This window comes from Paramormyrops kingsleyae, chromosome 15 (genome assembly GCF_048594095.1).
Source record: "Paramormyrops kingsleyae isolate MSU_618 chromosome 15, PKINGS_0.4, whole genome shotgun sequence".
NCBI classification, from domain to species: domain Eukaryota; kingdom Metazoa; phylum Chordata; class Actinopteri; order Osteoglossiformes; family Mormyridae; genus Paramormyrops; species Paramormyrops kingsleyae.
Window position 1 is genome coordinate 19,331,028 of NC_132811.1, and position 25,008 is coordinate 19,356,035.

The 25,008-nt window shown below is 47.1% G+C and overlaps 1 protein-coding gene and 1 non-coding gene across 5 annotated transcripts; one reads left to right on the top strand and one right to left on the bottom strand.

Annotated features, from left to right (window-relative positions):
• Positions 1–237: 237 nt before the first annotated feature.
• Positions 238–323, top strand: trnay-gua (transfer RNA tyrosine (anticodon GUA)). The gene is given in 2 exon segments: positions 238–274; positions 288–323. It is a non-coding gene; the product is annotated as a tRNA-Tyr (tRNA).
• Positions 324–8,348: 8,025 nt separating this feature from the next.
• mybl1 (v-myb avian myeloblastosis viral oncogene homolog-like 1) lies at positions 8,349–24,911 on the bottom strand. Of its 4 annotated transcripts, none has more exons than XM_023794356.2 (16): positions 24,366–24,911; positions 17,948–18,047; positions 17,671–17,742; positions 17,144–17,236; positions 16,254–16,474; positions 15,956–16,142; positions 15,465–15,539; positions 14,967–15,068; positions 14,161–14,391; positions 13,373–13,741; positions 13,030–13,160; positions 12,830–12,944; positions 12,488–12,604; positions 11,311–11,403; positions 10,229–10,417; positions 8,349–9,973 (listed from the first exon to the last, which is right to left on the bottom strand). In XM_023794356.2, the coding sequence occupies exons 1-16, from the start codon at positions 24,407–24,409 to the stop codon at positions 9,848–9,850; spliced, it is 2,265 nt and encodes a 754-aa protein (XP_023650124.1). In that variant the 5' UTR covers positions 24,410–24,911; the 3' UTR covers positions 8,349–9,847. The 4 variants fall into 4 exon arrangements, with proteins under 4 accessions (XP_023650124.1, XP_023650123.1, XP_023650125.1 ...); XM_023794355.2 differs by having other exon boundaries at positions 11,296–11,403; XM_023794357.2 differs by lacking the exon at positions 14,967–15,068 and having other exon boundaries at positions 11,296–11,403.
• Positions 24,912–25,008: the final 97 nt, after the last annotated feature.

Genomic DNA, 25,008 nt, shown 5'->3' on the forward strand with positions numbered 1-25,008 from the left:
ATCTAATTTAATGAATTGACTATTTATTTGTGAGAACAATGTATTCTGTTGAGCATCTGTTTGATTTTGAAGGGGGCTGAAGCGTGTGGTTCATTGGGGAGAAGGTCGGCAGCAAGGTCATGGAGCCCCGAAAGAAATGCCTTTCTCTCTGGCCAGACGCCCTGATGTCTGCGGAGCGTGCAGCAGTTCGTGCTCTTGGTTCCCTTCCATCTGGAGCTTGGTGGGTTGTGGCGGTGCCCTTCGATAGCTCAGTTGGTAGAGCGGAGGACTGTAGAGGCTGTACTGTGATCCTTAGGTCGCTGGTTCGAATCCGGCTCGAAGGAGTGCATTTTTAATGGAATTCCCCCCTACCCCCAAATCAATATAAAGTTTATCTTACAAGAACAGTGTGCGGCTCAGTGATGAACAGCCGACCCCAGGAGCTATTTGACCCCGATTCTTTCAAAAAAGTTAAATGTGCCTGGTTTCTCGATATCAGTCACTGTTAGAGTCTTACGAAGATTTTAAAGATATATCTTACGAAAAGTATTTGTTTTTCTACGTATGTTTCTCGAACAGTCTCTTACGAGAGCTTCTGAAGTACGACCTTAATAGGTGCTGGAACACCTGATTGGTTGACATCGACGGCTCGAGAATTGATTATTACCTCCAGGCAGCAATTGCTTGACTGCCGCATGAGAGAGTTCTTTACAAATATTATAGTGCCGGAATACTTCAAAATATTGCAGTAATCAGAATTGGGGAGAACATAAAAATAAAATACAAAATTAACAACTTGAATCATATAATTGTAAATATGATTTTTGCTGATTGGGTGCACGAGCCTTTGGCTCGAAACGTCAGATTGTGCGGCGTTGTCCACTTTGTTTAACGTCAGAGCGTGCGCTGTTTGCTGTATACATTAGGCGCGTTTGAGCAATGGCGGACTTAGCCGAAATAGTGCTTGTGCTAACCTTGCTGACAGGACTTCTTACATGTGTAGAGATAAATGTTGAGTCACTCTCGCATTATATTCATCAACACAGGCGTCGGAATGTGCGCCATGGTTTTCAACAGGACTGGCAATTAGGCTTCTGATTGGCTAACATGGCAGTGCGGTTAGAGTTATAATGCCGCCTGTTGGTTTGGCATACTCTTGACAGTGCATTTTAGCGGTTTCATGTGGACGGAAATTTTTTAGAAGACAATGTTCGTGTGGACGGGGATTTTTTTTTAAACGGAGGAGGAAAAACACCGTTTTAAAAAATATCTGTGCAAGGGTGTAACTTTGGCTGGAACATTGGGGGGGTTGAGGTCTCCACCCATTACAGGGGAAACATGATTATTGGGGGGGTTATATTGGCTGGATCTGATTATTGGGGGGGTCATGACCCCCCTAACCCCCCTGGAAATTACGCCCATGTATCTGTGTACGTATGGACAAGGCATTATTTTAAATGAGCAGTATGAGCCAACAACAGCGATGAGACCGTTAAAAGAGGCTTAGACCAATCTTTTAAAAAAATATACTTAACTAAGAATGTTTCAGGAAACACGTTGGAGCGTTAAGAGACATCTTAAGGTAGAACTTAGGAACGATATAGCGTTAAGCAGGTTTTGGGAAACCAGGCCCAGGTTGGTTTAAGGTCGGGCCCTGCTGGATTCCTCAGATGCCCTGCGCACCCTTTCCTCCCTTCGCCAGCAGGTGGCAGTGTGTCACAGTGCGTCTGTGTGCAGCGGAGCTTGTGCTCCAGCTGAACAATGGCTATGTCCACAACCCACAAGGCTGGCTGCGTGGTACGCCACAGGTCGCGTGTGTTTACGCACCCCCCCCCCCCGCCCCCGAGGGCCCCCCCCACCCCAGGAGGGGCGTCCTCCATTGTTGTCTTTTTCACGCATGTCATCACAGATCCATCACGCAGCCATTTTGGCTGCGTTGGTCAGACCTACATCATTTACTGTCTGCCCTGCTGCCAGCTGAAAAGGACTAATTGGCACAGGCGATGGGGGGCAGCCTGGGCGTGTATGCCCGTGTGCTGGCATGTGCCACGGTGCCAAAACACTTCCTTCAGTATCCGAAATGTCTGTCTGCCGCACAGCGGGGTGCACTGTGGCTCAGTGGGTTAGACTTGTGTGCTTTTCACCAGAAGGTTATTAGTTCAAATCCTATGCTTGGGGCTCCAAGCTTTACCCTTATATATATATATATATCTATGTCTGGAAAAAGAGATGATGGGATGTGATGTCAAAATCAAGGAGTTCCTAAGTACTTGCACAAGTGGCAAATAAAGCATTGCTTCAGGCTTTTTGAACTTCCAGAATGACAGACCAGGGTACTCAGCACTTCATTTTGTTCCGGACCTGCATTCATGAGTTTGAACAGAGCAGTATGAGGTCAGAAGAGGCCCTGAGGTGGCCCCCCAGCCCCCCAGCCCCCAGCCCCTAGCCCCCAACACTCAGCTCCCAGCAGCTTCTTTCACTAGGTGGAAAAAAACACATCATTGATTTTATTTAGGACAAACAGGTTTAGAATTTGCTGAAAATGACCCCCAAAGAAGCGATGATCTCCAGTCTTACATCCCCATACATTATATACACTCCTGAAACAGATACTCCCTTGTTTATATAACAGCCTGGTTAGATCAATATAACGCAGGCAATGCTGAATCATGCTGCAAATAAATATTGTATTTCTTTGGCAGTTATTGAAAAATTAATTACTGTTTAAGCCTTTTATTATTTAACATGTTATGATGTGAGGTTCAGATTAGGGTGTCAGTTGAAGGTGGGGCTTTACTCTAATGTGGATCATACTGCTCTTTCCTGCAGTCATGGCTCCAGAAAGGCAGACAGCTCAGCCTTAAGCAGGCGGATGTAATGACTGTTTGATTATGAAGGTACATTTTCTTTTTCATCTTCATTCATCCATAATGACTAATGCTGTTTGACTGCTGTACCATGTCCATCTGTTTGTAAGCTCAGAGCTAAGTAATGACCCCCCCTGCCCCATTTATTCTGTCAAAAATGGGACCCATTCATTAATCCCTCCATTGACGTTTGACCTGGAGGTATTCATTGGGAAACCAGAATGGACGGTCTTACATGACCTCACACTGTGTGACAGATGGACGAATGACGAAAGGCAGAGACATATTTACCCTTCATGCATGGATGGATTATCCATCACACCTGGTTACTGAGCCCAGTACACAACCAGCAACAAGGATAAATATGGCACATTGAAAGATGATTGGTATTGTGGAGCTAGAAAAATGTTCATCGAAACATTAACATGTTGGTGGAATTGGGCCAGTTCATTTCAGAAACATGCTTATTGGTTAAGTATGCTGACTTGCACAGGAAGTTTGTCTCCATGGTAACATGATTGCTGTACAGATTGTTACACGGCTGTTTGTGCTTCATGGTGTTTCCGTGGCATTTGGCCGAGGCCGCCCCCCTCCCACTCGCACACAGTGAGGCTCTGTAGCTGGGAGGGGGCTGACCTGGTTACCCTACTTCTCACTGGGTAGTTTGTTAACTTTGTTACTGGGTTTAACCAAATAATGACTGACAATGAATCCCAGCCTGACCTTCCATTCTTACATAAATGTAAAATGATGTCTGAGTTGTTTGTTCATTATAATAATAATTATTATTATTATTATAGTTGTTGTTGTTGTTGCTGCTGCTATTGTTGTTGTAATTATTAAGATCAGATCACATCACTTCAGGCATACTGCAATTTCTGAATATTTTGTTTATATTGTCTGGTTTTTGTTATTCACTTTTTAAATTACACAAATGCAATGTTCATCTTTATTGTATGATCTGAATCTTAGAAATATATACCCAAATTAAGAACCTTAATTAACAATGAGGATTTTGATAAATGCGAGTTTATTGACTGTGACTTTCTATAATGAGCATGCTGTCCTGTAGGGGGCGCTACCAACCAGCCACAGGTCTCAATGAGCTGTAACAGCTGACGTCATCCAAGCCTGGTAGAAAGATGACAAATTGCAAAACGGTACTTTCCTACCTTGTGACTTGAGTCAGTACAGTTTCCAATTGTGTTGCTGTATATTTTCAGTATTAACCTTCTTGGTGATTATAAAGCCAGATTAATAAGGACAATATATAATGTTATCATAAGACAGAAATATATATGACCAGAAAACATGTATTATTTATGTTACAGTATATAATAACTTTGTTATGTGGCCACACAGGGTCCGGGTCTGGCTGACAGCCTCAGGTTGAACAGCCTTACATGTGTTTTCAGGAAGACAGGCGTGCCAGACGCATTAGCACAGAGTTCAGTCCAGGACGGAGCCACAGATGTCCTTGGTGCATATGTAGGCTAAGCCCCACCCTCCCACAACACCCCCAAATGCACCCCCCGCCCCCCACCCCAGCAGCTGCTGTGGCTGCCCTGCCCCCCCAGCTCAGCACACCCTGAGCAGGTGGCCCGTCTCAGTCTTCATTAGATGACAATACAGGCAGATTAGGCCCTCGCCGGTGATCGATTCTCATTCCCGGCTCTGGGGCGTGTCACGGGGTCCCTGCACACCCGGTTAAGGGCCCTCTGTTGGCAGGGGGCAGAGCCTGGCCTTCTGTACACAAACTTCAAATGAATTGTTCAAGTATTTACTGTAGTGCTGCGTACTACACATAGGAGGTAAGTGACAACAATTACAGCAGGACAAATCTTTGTAAATGGTTAGGGCAGGGGTGGGGAACCCGATCCATGGAGGGCCGGTGTGGGTGCAGGTTTTTCAGATGGCCTCTCAATCAGCCAATAACAGTGGGTCCCCAGGACTGGAGTTGAGAACCATCGCTTTATTATTGACTGATTGAGAGGTCATCCCAAAAAAATGCACCCACACCGGCCCTCCATGGAACAGCTTCCCACCCCAGGGTTAGGGTGTCAGGGTTTGTGGTGGTGAAGGACATAGGCTCAGGGCTCAAAGCAGCCCCACCCTGCTGTAGTGAAATGGGTGAAGCTGTAAGAGTCTCTGTGGAGCGTGAGTACTGCAGTGTCGGTGCTGTGGAGATTGAGTATTGCACCATCAATGCTGAAACCTCAGTGTCGGCCATTGTGGAGCTTGAGTACTGCAGTGTCAATACTGTGGAGCTTAAGAACTGCAACATCAGTGCTGTGGAGAGTGAGAACTGCAATGTCAGTGCTTTGGAGTGTGAGAACTGCATCATCAGTGCTGAAAACCTCAGCGTCGACCACTGTGGAGCGTGAGTACTGCAGTGTCAGTGTTGTGGAGCGTGAGTACTGCAGTGTGAATGTTACGGAGCATGAATACAACAGTGTCAGTGCTGTGGAGCGTGAGTACTGCAGTGTCAGTGCTCCGGAGCATGAGTACTGCAGCGTCAGTGCTGTAGAGCATGAGTACTGCAGTGTCAGTGCCGTGGAACGTGAGTACTGCAGCGTTAGGGCTGTGGAGTGTGAGTACTGCAGCGTCACTGCAGTGAAGCGTCAGTACTGCAGCGTCAGTGCTGTGGAGTGTGAGTACTGCAGTATTAGTGCTGTGAAGCGTCAGTGCTGTGGAGCATCAGTACTGCAGCGTCAGTGCTGGGACCCTCAGTGTTAGGCTCATAGAGCTGCAAACAGTGTCACTCTTGTGCTCCCTGAATTTGGGTGACAGGAATAAACAGCCCCTTTGCTGTTTTAGTTGTTTCTTTTATGTCCCCCTCCCTTTCCTGCGCCTCCACCCTTTGGTGGGTGCAGGCCGCAGTCCCCGAGGAGTGTTAGAAGGGCCTCTTCCTGGCGCTGAGGCCCCAGCCCCCCCAACAGCCCAGTCCATTGCAGGCCGCCTTCGAACCGACCGGACTGAAAGCCCAGTGGCCTCCAGGGGAACATACATATATCTCCGTCTCGCAAAAAGACACATGGACAGGGGTGATCCTGCTTCGTGTGATGATTCTTTTTACGTTGTTAAGCCCTATTAAGTGTGCCCACTTTCTGCTCTTCTCAGCCCAACCCATCAACAGCAGCTCCATGGCACCTCGACAGTTAACCGTGCCACTGCACTCGGGGTTGCCAGGGCGACGCTGAAACACCTCTCACTCGTTCCATGAGGCCCAGCCGACGTCTCAAAGGTCTTTCCATAGTGTACGGCTGCAGGAGGAAGCATGGGGGGGGGGGGGGGGGGGGATGGAGTACTGAACGCAGAACACTGAAGGGATGGGGGCGCATCTGAGGCAGGATAGATGATGTTCCTCATCTGCATTTGGGGGAATAAATGAATAACACAAAAGTTCTTAAAAATCAACCTTTTTCTTCTTGGGCCTTAGCCAGTGTCAAGCTACAGGTGAGGGCTCTCCAGTAGGAGGTCTGCAGGGCTGTGCCAGGGGCGTTCATGCTCGCCGGCTCCCTCCAGCTACGTGGGCAGGTACTGAGAGCCCCAGACAGCATCCCAGCCACCCCCCTCCCCATCAGCCTACGGATCCCCATCATGCAGCAGATGTCAGACCTGCTTAGGAACCTGATATTGCTGTACCTCCCCTTCACCTGCTTTTTAAACCTGCAACCTTTTTTTTCCCTTTAATTCAGAACACTTACAGAGAAAGCAATGGCAGAATGCAGTGAATCCATCCCGCGTAACCCTACATGCTCAGTGGGCATGGTAGAGTGGGGGGGGGTTGGGGGTAGTGAGCCACCCTGACCTAGTTACGAAGCTCAGGAGCTGGGCCGGGCTGCTGAAACCTTCCCGCCAGAACTGGGCCCGGTGCTGTGCTGGCGGGCGCTTGCCAGATGACTTTACCATCGCTGCGATAATGGCCGGCCATCTGCCGTCTGGCACACACAAAGGCTGCCAGTGTGAGCGGCCCCAGAGAGCGGAGGGGGGGGCTGGAGGGGGGCCCTCATAGGGGCTGCCGGACCCTGCCACATTGTGTGGCCTCCTCCCTGCACAGGACAGAGCCGTCACACACAGCCACCGCTGTGCAAAGGCCTCTCGCCGCACATGCAGGTGGCAGTCTTCCATTTTAACCCTGGTATGATGCTGGAGTTTATGGGAAACAGGAGGGTCATTTTGTAAGAGAGACACGGTGGTGACTAAAACAGTTAAGATTGTGTCAGGGTTCGAAGGCGGCACGCCTCTGGCGTTTCACAGGTGAGCAGGACTTGGTGTGGAGGCTGACAGCAATAGCTTCATGTTCCCTCTGTTTTGGACGGCCTTTAGCTAACAGAAGGCATATCGACATGCACCTCCCCCCCCAACCCACGCCTCCTCTATTCAGAGCCAATTGAGCAGGGGGGCAGGAGAAACCAACAGGCTTTAAGAACAATGGAGCCAAAGGGCATTATTCCAGTGGTAAGGGAGTCCTCTCAGCCCCCAGCTGACCTGTGGAGAGCCCCCTTGTTTGAGAAGACACATATCCCGGGGGACACCCCCCCCCCCCCCTTTCCTGGTCACAGCAGGGCACTGTATTCCCTTGCTAGCCCCTCCCACCTCGCCTTCCTGCCACCAGCACCTGGCCCAATCCTTCAAACGAGGTACCCTGTCCCAGGTGCTAATCCCCCCCGACAGGGCACACCGGGGCTCGCCGGTGGCCCTGACGCCGAGAGAGACTCACGCGGTGTACCGTAATGACATATAGTGTTTTATTTCTCAAAGGAAGCACATGCATTACAATGGCAGCAGGCATGAATACAGAAGATGACCCTGCAGGAGAAATGAGAGACAACAAAAACCATCAAAAACACGTGAAAAAGCTCAGCTCGGCACTGCTCGTTTGCTGCCTGACAGCCTCTGCTACATGGACTTAACATCCGTCAGAACCGACAATCGGTTGGAGCGAGCTTTACAGAACCAGAAGGTAACATTCATCAATTCAGCAGAAACACAAAGTGAAGAGACTCAGACAGCTGAACATCTGAGCAAACTGCGATCGCGATGCTGAAGCCACCCATCGGCAGTAGTGCTGTACCGTGTGCAAGTAAAACCTTTCGCTTTCCCTAGTAGGTAGAGTGTATCTCAGTTAAAATTAATGCTCGACGGCCCCATAAACATCACCCAAACCAGCTGGTTTAGGTCCAGGGGCCTGACATTGAGTGCTATTGACTAGCTTAATAATTCACAGACATTGTTAACAGTAGAAGCACAGGTTCGCTGGAACGGGAAGATGTTTTTAAAGGTCAGCATTAGTTGACAGCCAGTAAGAAGCTCAGCTAGTGTCTTTGCTGGTCAGCGTTTCATAGGATTTCTACAGTGCACCTTCCTAGCTGTTGTACATGAAACATAACAGGGCCCAGACAGCTTCCTGATTCTGTCTCTCACATGTATAGAGAGACCCCGCCCCCTCGCTATCAGTAGCAGCAAACATCAAAACCCCCCCCCCCACCCCAGCCCCGCCCTATAGCCAAACGCCATGCCCCTAAATGGACAACGAGAGGCGGGGCCCAAACCCAATGTCCATATCACGTCTCCACCTGCTACCCATCACGCAACACAAAACCCGACATCCAGAAACACACACGCGTTTACACAGTTAAAAAGTGCAATTTGCCTTGGTTTAGACGCCACAAGCTGGACGTTATCTGGTTAGAATAAAGACTGGCTTCGCTTCAACCGACTTTGAGAAAAACACGTTAACTTCTGAAACAATTAAATTTGTGCTCAATATCAAAAACACCTTCAAACCCCCAAGGAATGAATACTTGTGTTAAGTGAGGCAGTGAACTTTGTAAAGTTAGAGAACATAAGTGTAAGGAAGCCAAATAATTAAATTGAAAAAAATTAAGTCTTCATATTTTAGAAATAAATAATTATTAAACTATTTAATAAATAGAACCTACAACCCTATGCAATCAAACATTGGTCTGACCAACAGGACTGCTAATGGACTGACTCTTTGAGACATGAGACAGCAGGGTGACAGAGAGTCTCCTCGAGCCCCACCATGATTCCAACATGGCTACTGGTACAGGTGCAGAACACAGCCACAAAGCCAGAGATACACAAATAACACTCCAGAAGCCTTAGAGGGGAAAATAAATTAAAGGAGAAAAGCAAAAGGTACCTTCCTGACTGACATCGTCTCCAGTCAACACACTGTACAATACATTCAAAAAAATGTCTCGACGGGAGGAATACTGTGTGCAAGCAGAGCCTTCATCCTCGGAGTGAACATGACCGCACCACAGTGCCGCTCCCGTCGCCGTGACGACCCTCTGGGCTGGCCGCCCCCTCCGCTCCAGCACTGCATCTCAGCTCCTTAGCCTTCTCACTTATACCGATGCAGCATTTGCAGGTTTTAGCCGGTTATGCTGAGTATATATGTTCATTCGCTTTTATGCCTATATACGATATTCAAAAAAAGCAGCTCCGCTATAACCCAGGAGCTCAGCGAAAGCCGGTCATTCTGAACACATAGATTAATGCACAGGACTTAAAATGTTCTGTCCGTACGTAGGAAACGCTGGGAAGTGTCTACGAGTAGCTGATGGCGGATTCTATTAAAAAAAAAAAAAAGAGAGACCTCGATAGACAATGATAGTAACCGTTTTTAAACTGACGCCAGGTGATCTATCTACAGTCTAAAATGGCGTCCCATTGTCACGTTCACTCAAGTGCCAAAGAAAGTCGTTTCAGCTGTTCCATCTTGGTTTTCCTCAAATACCATTGTAGAAAATCCATCATGAACAAGAACAACTGGGAAAATACAGATATGAATGATGTAACTGCTTTCTCGCGCCTGCAGAAATATACGGCAGCTTCGATAAACGTTGTGCGGACAGCTAAAAAGAAACCAGCACGCTTCAGATTGACTACAAAGGATTGTCTAGGTTTCAGGCCTGCTCATCAGAAGACATCCAGCTTGACTGACAGCTGGAGGGCGGGGCCTCCCCCCTTCACAGCACCAGGGCTCTGGCGGTGGTCCCGCTCGTGTACGCGCTGAGGTACTTCCTGGCCTGCTCCGTCATGATTAGCTGGTCTTCCGTCTTGCCGTAGACCACAGTCTCCCACTCGCTGTTCGCCTGCAGAGGGGGGTTTGGCAGCTGTTAAGGAACACGCCCAGAGAGGAGCCCACGCGTGGGAACTCAGACTGAGCCATCTGCTCCCAGCCTGCACCTGGCTGGCCCGTGTGAACCATCAGCAGAGTGTCACTGGTAACACTGAAACAGCCACATACACAGCCGGCCTGTGCCCTACTTACACCACATGAAACACAGCATTCCCTTGCACTGATCCACCCTTCCGCATGGTGATATCTTACACAAAGCCCAGTGTACCTGGATGGAGGCTTCATATCTAGGCGTCCTGGGTAGGGTAGGGTTTTCCTTCCCCACTGGGGGGCTGTAGGGATGAGCGGGGATGCAAGCCCTCCCCACCTCGTCTTCCGCTGGTAAGGAAGTGCACTCCTCTTGTTCCTGGAGGGGTGTCATCAGCAGCGAGCTGGTCAGGAGGCCGTCCCCGGCAGGCTGCGATAGGGAAGGGCAAACGCCTTTGTAAGGAAAACCAGCACGACAACAGAGTCCTTCTGGGCAGACAAGGGTAGGTCTCTTCTTATGGAAAAATATTACGTAGACTTCAAATTAAACCAACTAGTATCTTAATTTAGGTCTTTGTTTTTAGAGCAGTTAAATATGATCACTACGTCATTTAGAGTTCTTAGAGAATTTTCTTACTTTTAACTGAGCTTATTCGTTCTGGATTTTAGCACATAAAGCGATATACACAAACATAATATGAAACCAGTTTAATGTCAAATCTGGGACTGTGGGACAGCTACAGATTGGCACAATGTTAGCAAGACATTTGGTCAGTTGAGGGACTGACACCTGCTCATTGACTGAATGAGGTGACTCAGAGGCTACAAGGCAGCTTATCGCTGTATAATATTACAAAGTCGCTCACCTTCGGTTTCACTCACCCAAGTGACTAGTCAGAAAGCTAGTCACTATACTGTAACACCCTCTGCTCTAATGCTCTAATGCTAGTGCTCCCTTGTGCACTATTCCTGGCCAGGAACTACAGTGACATCACTAGCTAGGACTCTACTAGACACAGTATTTTTAGAAAAGCCAGAATTAAAACAATTTATTTGCTGGGCAGGAATGTCACATATCAATTACTATTAAAAACATAGAGACTTATCTAAAGTGGCCACATTACAAAACTATACTAAGCATGTAAAACACATTCCCAACAGAAGACATACAAGAAGACATGAGAGACCTTATTAAACGAGATGCACCAGGGAAGCAGAGCTTTCCATCAAGGCCAGATCCACCTAACGTCGGATGAATGGGTGAAGGTGCCTACAGCATCTGGGATCAGTGCTGCAGCAGGTACTGACCTGAGAGCTGCTCACCTGCTCCTGGGAGAAGAGCTGCACGTTCAGGCTGTCCTTTCCCCAGGAGTCCAGCAGCAATGACTTCCGCACTTTCCTAGCAGGGGTGTCGAACTGCGGGGGAGCACATACAGCCTGTGAGAAGGTGTGTGTGTGTGTGGGTAAGAGGTCTGTATGGAGAGGGAAGTGTGTGGGGAAGAGTTCAGTGTGGGTAAGAGGTCTATGTGGGGGACTGGTCTGTGTAGGGGAGAAGGGGTGTGTGTGTGTGTGGGTAAGAGGTCTGTATGGAGAGGGAAGTGTGTGGGGAAGAGTTCAGTGTGGGTAAGAGGTCTATGTGGGGGACTGGTCTGTGTAGGGGAGAAGGGGTGTGTGTGTGTGTGGGTAAGAGGTCTGTATGGAGAGGGAAGTGTGTGGGGAAGAGTTCAGTGTGGGTAAGAGGTCTATGTGGGGGACTGGTCTGTGTAGGGGAGAAGGGGTGTGTGTGTGTGTGGGTAAGAGGTCTGTATGGAGAGGGAAGTGTGTGGGGAAGAGTTCAGTGTGGGTAAGAGGTCTATGTGGGGGACTGGTCTGTGTAGGGGAGAAGGGGTGTGTGTGTGTGTGTGTGGGTAAGAGGTCTGTATGGAGAGGGAAGTGTGTGGGGAAGAGTTCAGTGTGGGTAAGAGGTCTATGTGGGGGACTGGTCTGTGTAGGGGAGAAGGGGTGTGTGGGTAAAAGGTCCATGTGGGGGAGAGGTCTGTTTTAGAGAGAGGGGATGTGTGGGTTAGGGAGCTGTGTGGAGGAGAGGGGGTATGTCAGTAAGAAGTCTGTGTGGAGGACAAGGAGTATGTGGGGGGAGATCTATGTTAGGGAGAGGTCTACATGGGGTGTATGGGTAAGAGGTCTGTTTGGGGGAGAGGTCTGCATGGATGAGAGGAGGTGTATGGGTAAGAGACCTATGTAGGTAAGAGTTCTGTGTGGGGGAGAGGTCTGTGTATGTAAGAGTTCTATGTGGGGGAGAGGGGGTGTGTGGGGAAGAGGTCTGTGTGAGGGAGAGGTCTATATGGGCCTTATTTGTCAGTTTTCTAGGAAGTCACTTTCACTGTTGCTGTCACAGAGATTAAGCCACATATAAGCAGAAATGACAAGACAGTAGAAATAAACAGAAGATGATTACAGGGACATGCGGCTGCTTATCTGGTTTGAGTAAACAAAGACAAACCTCCTGCTTCCAAGAACGGCCTTCAGGTTGCAAGTCACCTCGGGTGAAAATATCAGTCCCGGTTTCCTCTTTCAGCACCTCTCTGATGTCCTCCTCCAGTAGGGCCAGGGGCTGGGGCTGGAGCCAATCAGAAAGAGCGAAAGATGACCATAAAGAAGCAGTTGAAGAGGAGGATTATGGCAGGACAAAGTGCAGGAACATGATCAACACACAGAGCAGGTGAGAAGCACATGGGGAACAGGAGGGAACCACACAGAACAAACCACAGATGCTGCATGTAACAGCAGGGGGAAGAGAACTGAGAATCTTCTAGATTTAGGGCTTTGATTTACAGCTACGTACCACCATCTTCAGGGGCCCATACAGCTTCTCTTGGGCTGCCATTGCATTTTTGAAGGGTGTTGGAGTTCGTGGGGTGGGACCCAAAATGGATTTTCTTATTTTTGGGGTCCTGAAACTAAACATGGGAAGAAGTCAGTGAAACAAAGGGTGAAGCATTTGGCACAAAGACTTCTGTGGAAGTGCCAGAGAACCATCCTAACCCAGCGTTCTCCTTCTGATGTTTGGGGGTCATCTCCTTCTGCATGGGGGTGTTTAGCAGACATTTCTGCCCACAGACCGGCGTTGATGTCAGGGCTGGGTTGTCCAGCTCGTTCCCAGATATGTTGAAAAACTGGTGAAACATGTCAGAATATGCAGATTACAGATGTTATTCCATCCTGGAAGCACAGACAACACAAGGAGAACATGCAAAGCCCCAAACCTACAAGTATAAGGTGACAATGCCACACACTCAACCATCTTAGATCTTAAGCTATTATTCAGACAAATCACACAAAAGTACAGGGATGAGATGAATCAGGCTCCTGTAAAGAATGGGGATACCTGGGAGGGGGAAAAAGGCAGCACTTTCACTGGCGTGTTCCTGGGAGAGGTGGCACTGGGCTCCAAGAATGAAGCGCAGATGCTTTGGTTGGATGGAGAGTCATCACCCCTGTTGTGCTTCTTCTTGCGTAGGATAGAGGGAGGTGTGCTGAACTTAGGAGAGGAGAGGCCAGAGACCCTGAGCTGCACAGGGCTGGAGCAGCTCTTGCTGAGGTCTGGGATGGAAATGGAAGTTCCAAAACGGTACTCTGTCCCATCAGGGGTTCTGTCCTGTGGCCTGGGGAATGACAGCGATGGCTGCTGCTGCTTCTCTGGGGAGGCAATGTCTGCCAGGCTGAAACTGGCCACATCGCTCCAAGCCACTGGATCCTAGAGCAACAAGCACAGTCACAATGGGTCCTCAGGCAAAAAAAGAAGGGAGGAAGGGAAGGAGGGGAAGGATGGAACAGAGGGAGGGTGGAAGGAAGGGAGTAAAGACGGAAAGGAATGAGAAAGGAAGGAAGGGAAGAAGGGAAGATGAGAGACAAGGAAACCAAGGAACGGAGGAAGGAAGCAAAGAAGGAAATGAGCAAGGAAGGAAGAAAGGGATGAGGGGAGCGAAGCAGCGAGGAAAGAAGAGTGGGAGAGTGGAACAGAGGAAGGAAGGAAGGAAGGAAGCAGGTGAAAGGAGGGAGGAGAGAGAAGGATAGAAAGGAAGGAACAGAGGAAGGGAGGGACTAAAAGAAGGAAGGGAGGGATGAAAGACAGAAGGATGGAAGGGAAGAGGGGAGGAAGGAGAAGTTCCTCACTGAGTCAATGAGCTCCAGGGTCTCAGCGAACTCTGGGATAGTCTGCAGGGAGGACAGAACAGCACTGGCTTCCACCGACAGGAACTTGCTGGGTGAAGGGTGGCCAGCGACCGTGGGGCCCTGGATGTCCTCAGCCCGGCAGAGCTCCACACTCTGGTCATCCAAGCTGCCCAGGGTGCTCATGGTGTCGTCTGTCACGCTGTCTGACCAACCGCAGTACCGCTTGGGGTTCTATGGACATAGATACAGGAGGCTGTTTGTGAGGGAACAGGGGGGGCAAGCAATTTCAGGGCTGTGGGCAGGAAGGACGGCATCTGTGCTGGAGGCCAAGAAACCTAGAAACAAGTGCGGATGGCGCCAGGTGGCAGGATGGACGTGGAACTGGGGGATGACTCTACAACCAGCAACCTACCACAGCTGGAGTAGAACAGCTCCAGCCTAGAGGTCCATCCGTACCTCCTTAATCGTTTTCCTACATTGACGTCCATCCAGAGATAAGAAAAGGAAGCAAACCTGAAGAATCATCGGCAAACCTTTCGGGTGTCTAGGCTGATGCACAAAGTAACCGGGAGTTGACCCATGCCAGTGTGCAGACAGCCTGAGCCATGGGAGCCACACACACGCCGTGCACTAAGGCTACTGATGCTACGCGGGTGGGGCAGTTAGTGACGGCCAGCCAGCGAGTGCAGGCAAGCTCTGATGGGTGGGGCTACTGGGTGGGGCTACCAAGCGGAGCGGGCCGGTATGAATGGGTCAGAGGGGAGGGCGGGACTACAGCGCACTACGCACACACAGCGTGTTCTTACGCATGGGGCCGACCGTCTTCCCACTTCATTCTCAGCTGACATAAGCAGCAGCTCGAGCTCTTTAATGCGCTGCTCTTTATCAGGGTCCTCGGGGCGTCGCGGCTGCTGGAACAAACACGTGGGGGGGCAGGGTGGGCCCAAGGCCGGGGTGCGGAGGAAGGGAGAGACACCCAATTTACTGACATGTGCTTCAAACAGGCCCTCCGCTCAATTCCAGCTGTCAACGGTGCAACATAGAATCAACACATAAAACATGACTGGGTGAGATTGTTAAACTGGTTTCGCTGGAACCACAAATCTCATGGCATCAATGCAAACTGGAGTCAAAGCCAAAGATGCTCAGTAGATGACAATCATCAGGAGGGAATTTTAATGCAGAAAGGAAAAGAGGACCGTCATGAAACATCTAGATGCGGTGGAGGACAAAGCCAAGCTCACAGAGACCAAAACAGAAGCAGAGAGCTCGTAGAGGACAAACAGAGAGCAGAAGGAACTCACCGGAACAAAGATGGAACCATCTGAGACAGCGTCCACACACTGCCGGTCCACTGACCTGAAGGGGTACCCCGAGAGCTTAGACAAAACAAAGAGGAGAACACATAAGAGGAGGAGATGCAGAGTCAGTCCTCTGGACAAAAAACATAGGAGAGCACACAGGAGACACAGAGTCTATCCCCCGGATGAAACACATAGGAGATCACACAAGAAGAGGAGATGCAGAGTCAGTCCTCTGGACAAAACACAGGAGAACACACATAAGGAGGAGATGCCAAGTCAATCCCCTGGACAAAACACAGGAGATTACACAGGAAGAGGTGATACAGAGTCTATCCCCTGGACAAAACACACAGGAGAGCAAGCAGGAAGAGGTGATGTCAAGTCAGTTCTTTTGGCTCTAAACCCAGATTATGAAAGTTTTTTTAGTAGAAAGCTGGGAATCTGGTTCAGCACTGAGTGTTTCCAAGTTCTTACGCAGACAGAATCATCACCTGTGCAGGGATGGCCATGACCAACTGGTTCTGCGCGTGGAGGATCTCCATGGAGGAGCAGGACTTGGGCCGTCTGCGGGCCACCTGTTTGGACTTGTAGGAAATCAAGCCATCCTGTAAGTAACCTTCATGCTCCACCTTCCGGCGCATAGTGGAGTTCCAGTGGTTCTTAATGGAGTTGTCGGTCCTGCCACAGACACAGAGGAAGCGCACATTCAGCAGATGAACCATCCTCAACAGTCTTTCCAACAGGGCAAAGAACGCACCGGGAAGCCCTCATCCAGCAACCACACTGTACCTGCCAGGCAGCAGCTTGGAGATCTCCGCCCAGCGGTTGCCCAGGCGCTTGTGGGCCTCGTAGATGATGCGGTCCTCCTCCTCGGTCCAGGAGGACTTCTTGACCTCGGGGTTGAGGTGGTTGTGCCAACGCTCACGGCACTGCTTGCCAATGCGGCCCTGCAGGTGCTTGGCGATCACAGACCAGCGCTTAGGGCCATACTTGTGCACGAGCTCGATCACCTGCGTGCAGCAGGAGGAGCGGCGTTACTGTGCTGCTCAGGCAGGCCTCGGGGACAAACAGGGGGCACCGCCTCACTCAACCAACATGAATGATTTGTTTTCTCAGCAGTGACCAAACCTCATTTAGTTATATGCAAATTGGTCGGCGTAGGGGACAGAAAGCTAGCAGGGAGCCTCTAGATCATAACTGTCATTATTACAAAGCAAGACGAATGGAATCCACCCACAGATAAGATGCTGTGAGCTCAGACATTTGCCATTCTCAAGATTCCTGGCGCCAGTATGTAACCCGTGTGGGAAGAATGCATTGTTCACATGATGCCAGCGGAGACGCCATGCCCCCTGGGGGCAGGGTGGCATACTGACAGCAGGCAAGGAGCCCACAGAGACAAATACACATCGCCACCTCCAAGTTGTGTTCATGTGCTTAGGTTTCCACTACACATTCACTGAGAGTAAATTTCAGAGCCACCAGCACTTGTTCAGATTGTTCATAGTTAGTAATGCCTAAGTGAAAAATGTTTGTATTATTATCATAAACAATATTTATTCCACTTCCTGCCATCTCTACCCCATAAAAAGTGAGACATCAACAGAGGTCACCCCCAAGAAACCTAAGAGCAGTATTGATGTTCTGAAGGGTGTGGACCTTCCCCCGGATCCCCTTACCCTCTGATCCTCCTCTTTTGTCCACGGTCCTTTCACCAGCTCTGGGTTGAGCACCTTCTGCCAGCGGTGCTGACACTGGCCATCTGTTCTTTTCTGTCACCCCATGCGCACGCGCATGCACACACACACGCGCACATATACATACACACGCACACACACAGACACGCACAAAGAGAAGCCCCATGTGAAGAGCTGCAGCTGGTCCGCAAGCGTGATCACCTCTCTTGTTAACACAGCTCTGGCAGAAGGTGGACAGAGGCCCACTAGGGACACTCATTCACTGCTCAATGAAAGGTACAAAGGTTTCTGAGCGATTCTAACACTCTAGTCACGCACACGGGCACCTAGGCTATGATCCCCACTACTAACGGAATATTTGCAGAAAGACGAAACCACAGGACACCCTCTTCAAATAGTTTGCTAATTCTAAACATTATCAACTGCATTAATAGGCAACTGAGCAAGCAAACAAATCAGTACCCAGCACCTTTTCAGCACATTGTGTTAAAGGGGAGTATGATACTTACCGGAAAGTAACTAGCAATAAGTTTCCAAGCGTTGGTTCCATGTTGCTCGACCAGCCCCTTCAGCTTCTCGTCCTGGACACAGAGCAGAAAAAACAGGCCATCAGACCTGGCTTCCTAAAAAAAATTACTTGAACGACTGAGCTCGAGAATCCTTCATATACAGATACTGCATCTAGCCTAGTTTTTAGAAGAATACCGGCATGAAATTCTGCTCTTAAACAAACATTCAGGCATAAAAAGACACACACACACACACACACACACACAAGGGACATACCTCATCCCGGGACCACTTGACTTTGCATAAGAGCTTTTTAGAGCTTTGGAGGTCCCTGTTGTCAGGGTCTGTGGACAGAATGTCCTCATCTTCATCCTCACTGTTGAAAGAGTCAAAAGGAGGCGAAGTATTTATCTGAGGTACCCAAATTACTCTGTCTATCACTAAAGATTACACTCCAGTCACACAAAGACCATGTCCAAAGATACCAATATGCATATCAGCCAGTATTTTTATTTTAATATATCTTCAAACTGCTGCAGAGTAAAATAGTTGTGTCCAAACAATGGTATGGCCACTCAAGATCAGGCATTTTAGAATAAACATGTTTTACAGCATAGGAGAGCAACTTTATTTTTTTGATCCATTCAGCAAAAATACCCAGAAGAAACCAATTAACTGGAAAGCTACATCACAAATGTTCACCCAGTGTCACACAGATAAAACATGTCCTGTTTCAAAGGGCTTGCAAAGGAAATCACCAAACCTAAACAGGACATTCCAAGTCCTGATTATAGGAGCCATATTTAGCTTAACCACATTTAGAGAAACGTCTTTCTGCCTTATTGCACCTGCAGACAAGCTGATTTTGTGTCCACACAGCTCTATTACTGCACCAAGCGATTTACATGCTAAACAGATTGCAACTGCTGCACACTGGAGACTGTGGATGTTAAAAGTAAAACACACGGCGCTGTTTTTGCCACTGTTCCAGGCCCATTACATGCCTAAGTAAACCGGGCCACTTGTAAACCAACAGATCCTGAGAAAGCTTTGTTGCCAGGCAACAATTCCCCTCTGCACAGTGCCAGGCTAATCTATTTTAACAGGGTGGAGAGCAAAAGAAAGGATCTGCCCAGAAGTGCCACCGTGAACACGCAGCCCTCTGCATCGCTAACGCAAATGTGCAAAGAAAATCAGTGCAGCTCGCTGCACACAGCTGTGGGTGTTACCAAGAGGTCCAAGGAGATGTGGGGTGGAAGAAAACCCCGGATTACCTCACAGAGCATTTGGGACGTAAACTGTGAGTTTAGCTCCTGCATGAAGCAGACATGCACCACTGTTTTGTCAAATGAGGGATGAACACAGTGAGCACACTGAATATGCCCCACTGCCTAAACCCAAAACAAGCAGCAAAGATGAAAGACCTCCAGCAGCTTTTGGGTATTTTTGGCATCTGATGAAAGAGTCGCTTCAGCACTTAGATACACAGCGCTGACTGGACTGCAGGATAAACCCGCTCAATAGAGCTGAGTGTCTGTGTGTGTACGTGGATGGGGGGCCCCTCAGATACCTATAAATATGCAGATTAGTCCAAGCAAACAAGCTGAGGTGCGGTGGATTGAAGGGCTGGAGGTAAGCAAGCTGGGGTCATTGCAGGGTCAGTGACAGAGAAAGCCACTACTGGCACATTTATAGCTAAAAACTACTAACTGCTGTCACCCAGATGGCTGAAAGGCCTACTGAAGATGCTGGCAATAAATACCCTATTAAAAAAGAAAAACCAGGAAAAATACAGCGACATCAAGAATGAGTGCTGATACACATTGCTTTTAAAACTGTCCTGGTGTAAGCCTAGTTAAATTCTCCTCCATGACTATATTTTTGTTGACAAGATGTGCACAATATATTTCAAATTAGCAGTTTGTCCTCAGTTTAATTTTGAACTCCCCCCCCCCATCTGACCTAATGACTAAAATTCCAGCTTCTGCTTTCTGCTTCTGCCTACTTCCTTGGATGTCTCTGTCTTTGCTCCTCCCCAAAGAGCACTGACCATTTCTTCAGGCCACCTAGCGATTTGCCCTCGGCCTGCTAAAATCAAAGCATCAATGGACACCTCTAGCAGCAACACACAATAATGTATCATTATTATCATTGTTATACTCAGAAAAGACTGCGAGAGGTAACTCTGCCTAGCAGCTACATCTGTCAGGCTTGAAGGCAAGATGATATGGGCCTTTGTATATTACACCTTTTGGTCTATCATGTGTAAGTCTGCCAAAGGAGATTCAGTTTAATGAGACTGTAGAAAGACCTCATTTTCAACAATGAACCTTCAGTCTTATTTATCCAAAGAACTAACCCCTATGCCATTAGTTTAGCTCAACCCAGTTTGAATTATGCAAATTTCGTAACAGTCAAATCTACAGTGGTACCTCAGAACTCGAACTTAATCCGTTCAGAACTCCAGATCGAATCCTAAAAAGTTCGAGTTCTGATCGAATTTTCCCCCATAAGAAATAATGGAAAACCAATTAATTGGTTCCCCGCCCAAAAAATTACACCTAAATATGTTTTTTTTTTTAGCATTTAAACACAAAATGAACCGGATAAAACAAGAAGAGCATATACTGTACTAAACACATCTAAGCACATTTATCAAAACAGTAATTTGTAAAGTAAGAAAATAAATGTATCCAAACAATATGTAAAGTTAAAAAAAAACAATGTGTCCTGCCCTGATCGTCCGCTCCTTCCGTGTGCCACGCCCCCTCGTTAATCCCTGTGTGATCAGCTGTTTCTGGTTGTTGTCATGAGTCCTCTGTATTTAGTCCGCGTTTCAGTTTGTTTCCCCAGTCCAGTCATTGTATTGTCCGTCTGCGTTTTGCCTGCCTTACTTGTAATTAAACCCCATATTCCCCGATACCCTGACGTCTGCGCCTTTGTCTCCGTTCTTTCCCCACTCCGCACAACATTATTATTATAATTAAACGTATTAATGGTTTATTATTAGGATTAAAATAATTCATAAGAAATCTTTATTTTTAAATGTATTTCATTATATAATAATTACTGTTACTGTCTATCATTGTCTAAATGTATTTTTACTGTCTAAATACATGTATTCAGCTAGTGTAAACATGCACGATGCTATCACAGCGAATGTGAGGCTGAGACTAAAGCGTTACCCTTTGTTTCCGCTGAGAGACGTGCCACGTGACTCATTTCCCCGCGTATACAAGTTATCTTAGGTCGGCATTCACGGTTTGACTTTTGAAATTCAGATCGAGCTATAGGTAATTTTTTTTCGAACTGGTTGGTTCGACTTTTAAGAAATTCGAGTTCTGAGGTACCACTGTAATTTAAATACACTGGAAAAAGTAGGATGTCACTATGGTGGAAGTTACATGAAACAGGCAATAATATTTTCTTACAGATATACAGTACTGTGCAAAAGTCTTAGGCAGTCCAAAGAAATGTTTAAAGCTGTTTATCTGGGTAGCAAGTGTACTTTGGCTTAGAACAAAAAACACAATTTAACATTAGAACATGTGCAAATTAAGAGTAACACAATAAAAACTAGTAATAATTTCTTCTGTTTTCTAAAAAGTTACTGATATCTAGTTGGATGGCTAGATGAACACCGCTTCAGTTCCCAAACTTCTCCTCAGGGGCACCTCAGCCGTTCCATGATTTTGTTAAATTTCGCCAACAGCTCAATTAAATAATTAAATAAATTGGTTTAAAAAGTCAGTGACAGATTGACTAGGTGTATGAGGTGTGCTAGTGGCCAAGTCAAAAAATACATGGCTGCACTGGACGGTCGCTGCAAATACTGGGGTGAATTTAGCAGAGGTTCTGAAATAGCTAAGCTGACACATTTTGACAGGCATAATATCATAGTTTTACACCAACATGAGGATAATCTAAACATAATTTTCTTTGCCTGCCTAAGACTTTTGCACAGTATTGTAAATGCTGTAATGTGGCACAGACTACAGGAATGTACTTAATCTCTACTGTCCACAATGCTGTTGCTATTTATTGCTATTTATCATTCTCTGCACATCTCATGATGAGTCTGTGCGTCAACATGCAAGTACGAATTTCACTGTACGTATAACAAAAGCTCTGAATTCTTGAATAAAGAACAAAATGAGTAATGACACTGGTATTCTCCCATCCCCATTGATGCCATCCTGTTTAGCTCAGTCCTCTATTGAACTCTACAGAGAATAAACATTTTTGTTAGATTTAAATTATGTTGGCACCTAATAATACTTTTCATTCATAAATATTTAAATGAAAAAAAAAAAATCACAAAAAACTGCCAGTTCTCCATAGGGCTGTTCAAAAAAATTCTACTCTAAGCCTCTACAAAGAAATGATTCATGGCTTTAAAAAAGCTAACATTCTTTAACTATTACCTAATTTAATGGCAAGAAATACTTAAGATATATGAGAATGAAATGCTTGTATATGCTGCTTACACATCCAAAAAGGGGGAAAATGTATCTAGGCAAAATTCATTACTATTTAGTACTGTATGCATTTTATAATTATTGTTTACTGGTCTGGACTTGCTTCAGGTTCTACTTCCAGGAGGTGTGATGTTCTTTTTGAAGGAGATGCTGTCAAAAGCTGACAAACATCCAGGCTTCGTTACTCTGCATTATGAATGAAGAATAATGTGTAATTAAAGATAAAGTTCACTGCCCCCCAAAAGGAAAGTGGGACAATGCGATGTGGCATTAGTATGGGTGGGGGTACAGCTGAGTAATACAGCTCCCCCCCCCCCCACTCCTGGAGCTCCCATTCAGCATCTATTTGTCTGATGCAACATGCTGCATGCTTATTGACACCCATTCCATCAAGAGGGCGACACCAACTTTTAGTGGCCTTTGGGGCACCGATGGCACTGGCAGGTGACATCATGATTACAATTTCAGAAAACAGAGGGGCAACAAGACCAATCAGCTTTGAGTTAAACTAATGAGGTGAGAATTTAAATGAGAATACAGTAATTTCACCCTCATTTTCTTATGTACTATCAGTAACAAATGAAGAAACTGTACCCCCCAACTGTTCATTAAACATTCCACAGAAATAAGAAACAACTATTTTTTAAACTATGGTTGTAGTCCACAACTTACAATATTTATATTTAAATTATTTTCACAGCTTTAATTAACAGGTACTTCTTGGTAAAATGTAAGAATTAAAGATCAGTGCCTATTCATTTATTATTCACTGTCAATGGAGATGATATTAAAAGTTAACTTGTTAAGCACTATGGAGGAACAGTGCACTATAAAGAGCAAAGTCACCTCACACCTCTGCTCAGTATGTGCACATGTGTCTGGTGCTTTCATGATCCCCCTCTGGTTTCTTTCTGCAATCCAAAATCATGGTGTTAAGTGAACGAGCCCACAGTGTTTGAGCGTAAGCTCTGCAGTAGACTGGCATCCTGTCTGTCTTGTGGCCTGCCTGGGCTACATGGGATAAGCACTCCTTTGCTGTGGGAACAGCCTGATTGCCTTTACCTGCGTTATATATAAATAATATTCATGTATGTACTAGATCATACCAATGTTGTTGTGTTATGTTGAAGCATGAGCCCTTCATGAAATAAAGAGCCGGTCAGAGACCTAATTTACCCACAATTCACGTGTTAATCGCAGTGACACATACTTTTCAGAATGACATAAATTCTAGATATAATCTTTAATTATTATATTATTAAATATTATATGGAGCAAAATGCATTAATAAGTGAGCCATTGGACCTTAACTACCAACATTACTTTAAATAAAACTATTTAAATAATAGTGCAATAATACAGAAAAACTGACATTCTGATTAATAGCTAAAATCTTTAAAATAGTATAGCAACTTTGAAAAGTAAAATATGATGAGAAATAGTGTAAAATCTTTCAGCAATTTCTCACAACCAGCTATCAGTGACTTACAAAGTGCTCTTTACATCTACAAGTATAACTTGACAGTCAGATGGTGGACAAGTGGATGATCTCCGCCCATTTATTTAACATGTTCTGTGGGCTGTGAATATGGATCAATGAGCAATATGAAGGTGAGTGAAGGCAGATTCATGTCAATCAGTTGTAATGTGAATATGGAGGGATCAGGATTCATGCAGAACAATGTAAACTCATGTGAATTTGAGTTAATATGGATTCATACGGATGAGTCAAAATTAATGTGAATGTGTATTAATGAAGATCAGTGAAAATTACTGTGAATATGTATTAATGAGGATCACTGAAGATGAATAATGTGTATTAATGTGGATCAGTGTAGACGAATATGAATGTGGATTAGTATGGACTAAGGTAAATGTGTATTGATGGCGATCAATGTAAACTGGTGTGTGTATTAATGTGAGTCAGAATAAACTAATGTGAACGTATATTAATGTAGATCAGTGTAAACAAACGTGAATGTGTATTAATGTGGGTCATTGTAAACTGGCGTTAAGGCGAGTGAAAGCGAATGGACAGCCACACGTACAGTGACAGTCCGCACACGCCCACCTCGGGCACACAGCACCGCGCCCGTTTCTGCTGCTTTCTGCCTGCGGGCGACCGATCCTGTAACTGCACAGTAAGCAGTACTGGTCCAGGAAAGCGGGTTAGCGGAACCTGGCCCATACCGGGTGCCCGGTGTCTGAAAACTTACCTGCGGGACCTCCTGCGCTGGGCGCCACTGACGTTGCTGGCCATGCTGGCCTCACCGCAGGATCACTGTAACTTCGCTGTAAGCTCACTGTAAGTTCACTGTCACCTCTTCGCTGATCCACAGACAGACAGTGTCAGTTCCGAGTTCGAGTTGGCTAGGCGTGTCCTCAGATCGCGGGCAGTTGTCCGGAGCAGTGTATCAGGTCTCCTTGTCACCGGCAACCATCAAGGTGTCTTACATTGACAGTTACGGAACCTGCGCCGGTCTCGGAGCAAAGGCTCCGCCCGGCGAGGCGCTCATGTTGGTGCCAGGTGTCCGTGTCCCGCTTACTGTCTCCCTGTATGTCGATACTGGAAGGTCCAGGTCCGTGTCCCGCACCGTGTCAGCGTCAGCCCCGTATTCTTGCGGCGGAGCTCCCTTTCCTTGTCCCGGCAGAGGAGCTCCTTTTCCGTGTCCGTGTCCCGCTCCTTCTCTGTCCGCTTATCGCCGCTTCACATTTTTGTGCGTCCCGCCGATTCTCGCGCGCAGCCTCCGTCTACAACGGTGTTTGAATCTGCGCACGCGGCCTCTCACCTGATTGGCCGGCAGCGGGGCAGCGCTCGCGTGACGGCGCCCTTGTTATGGTGAAATGACGGACTAGATC

Excerpts from the sequence above, each read along its gene's own strand:
- mybl1 (XM_023794355.2), bottom strand. The coding sequence starts at position 24,409 with ATGGCCAGCAACGTCAGTGGCGCCCAGCGCAGGAGGTCCCGCAG. Across the intron at positions 14,392-14,966 it reads GAAGACGGTCGGCCCCATGC|AACCCCAAGCGGTACTGCGG; the intron begins GTAAGAACACGC and ends CTATGTCCATAG. Across the intron at positions 11,404-12,487 it reads GCCGTTCTTGGAAGCAGGAG|TTCGACACCCCTGCTAGGAA; the intron begins GTTTGTCTTTGT and ends GCTCCCCCGCAG.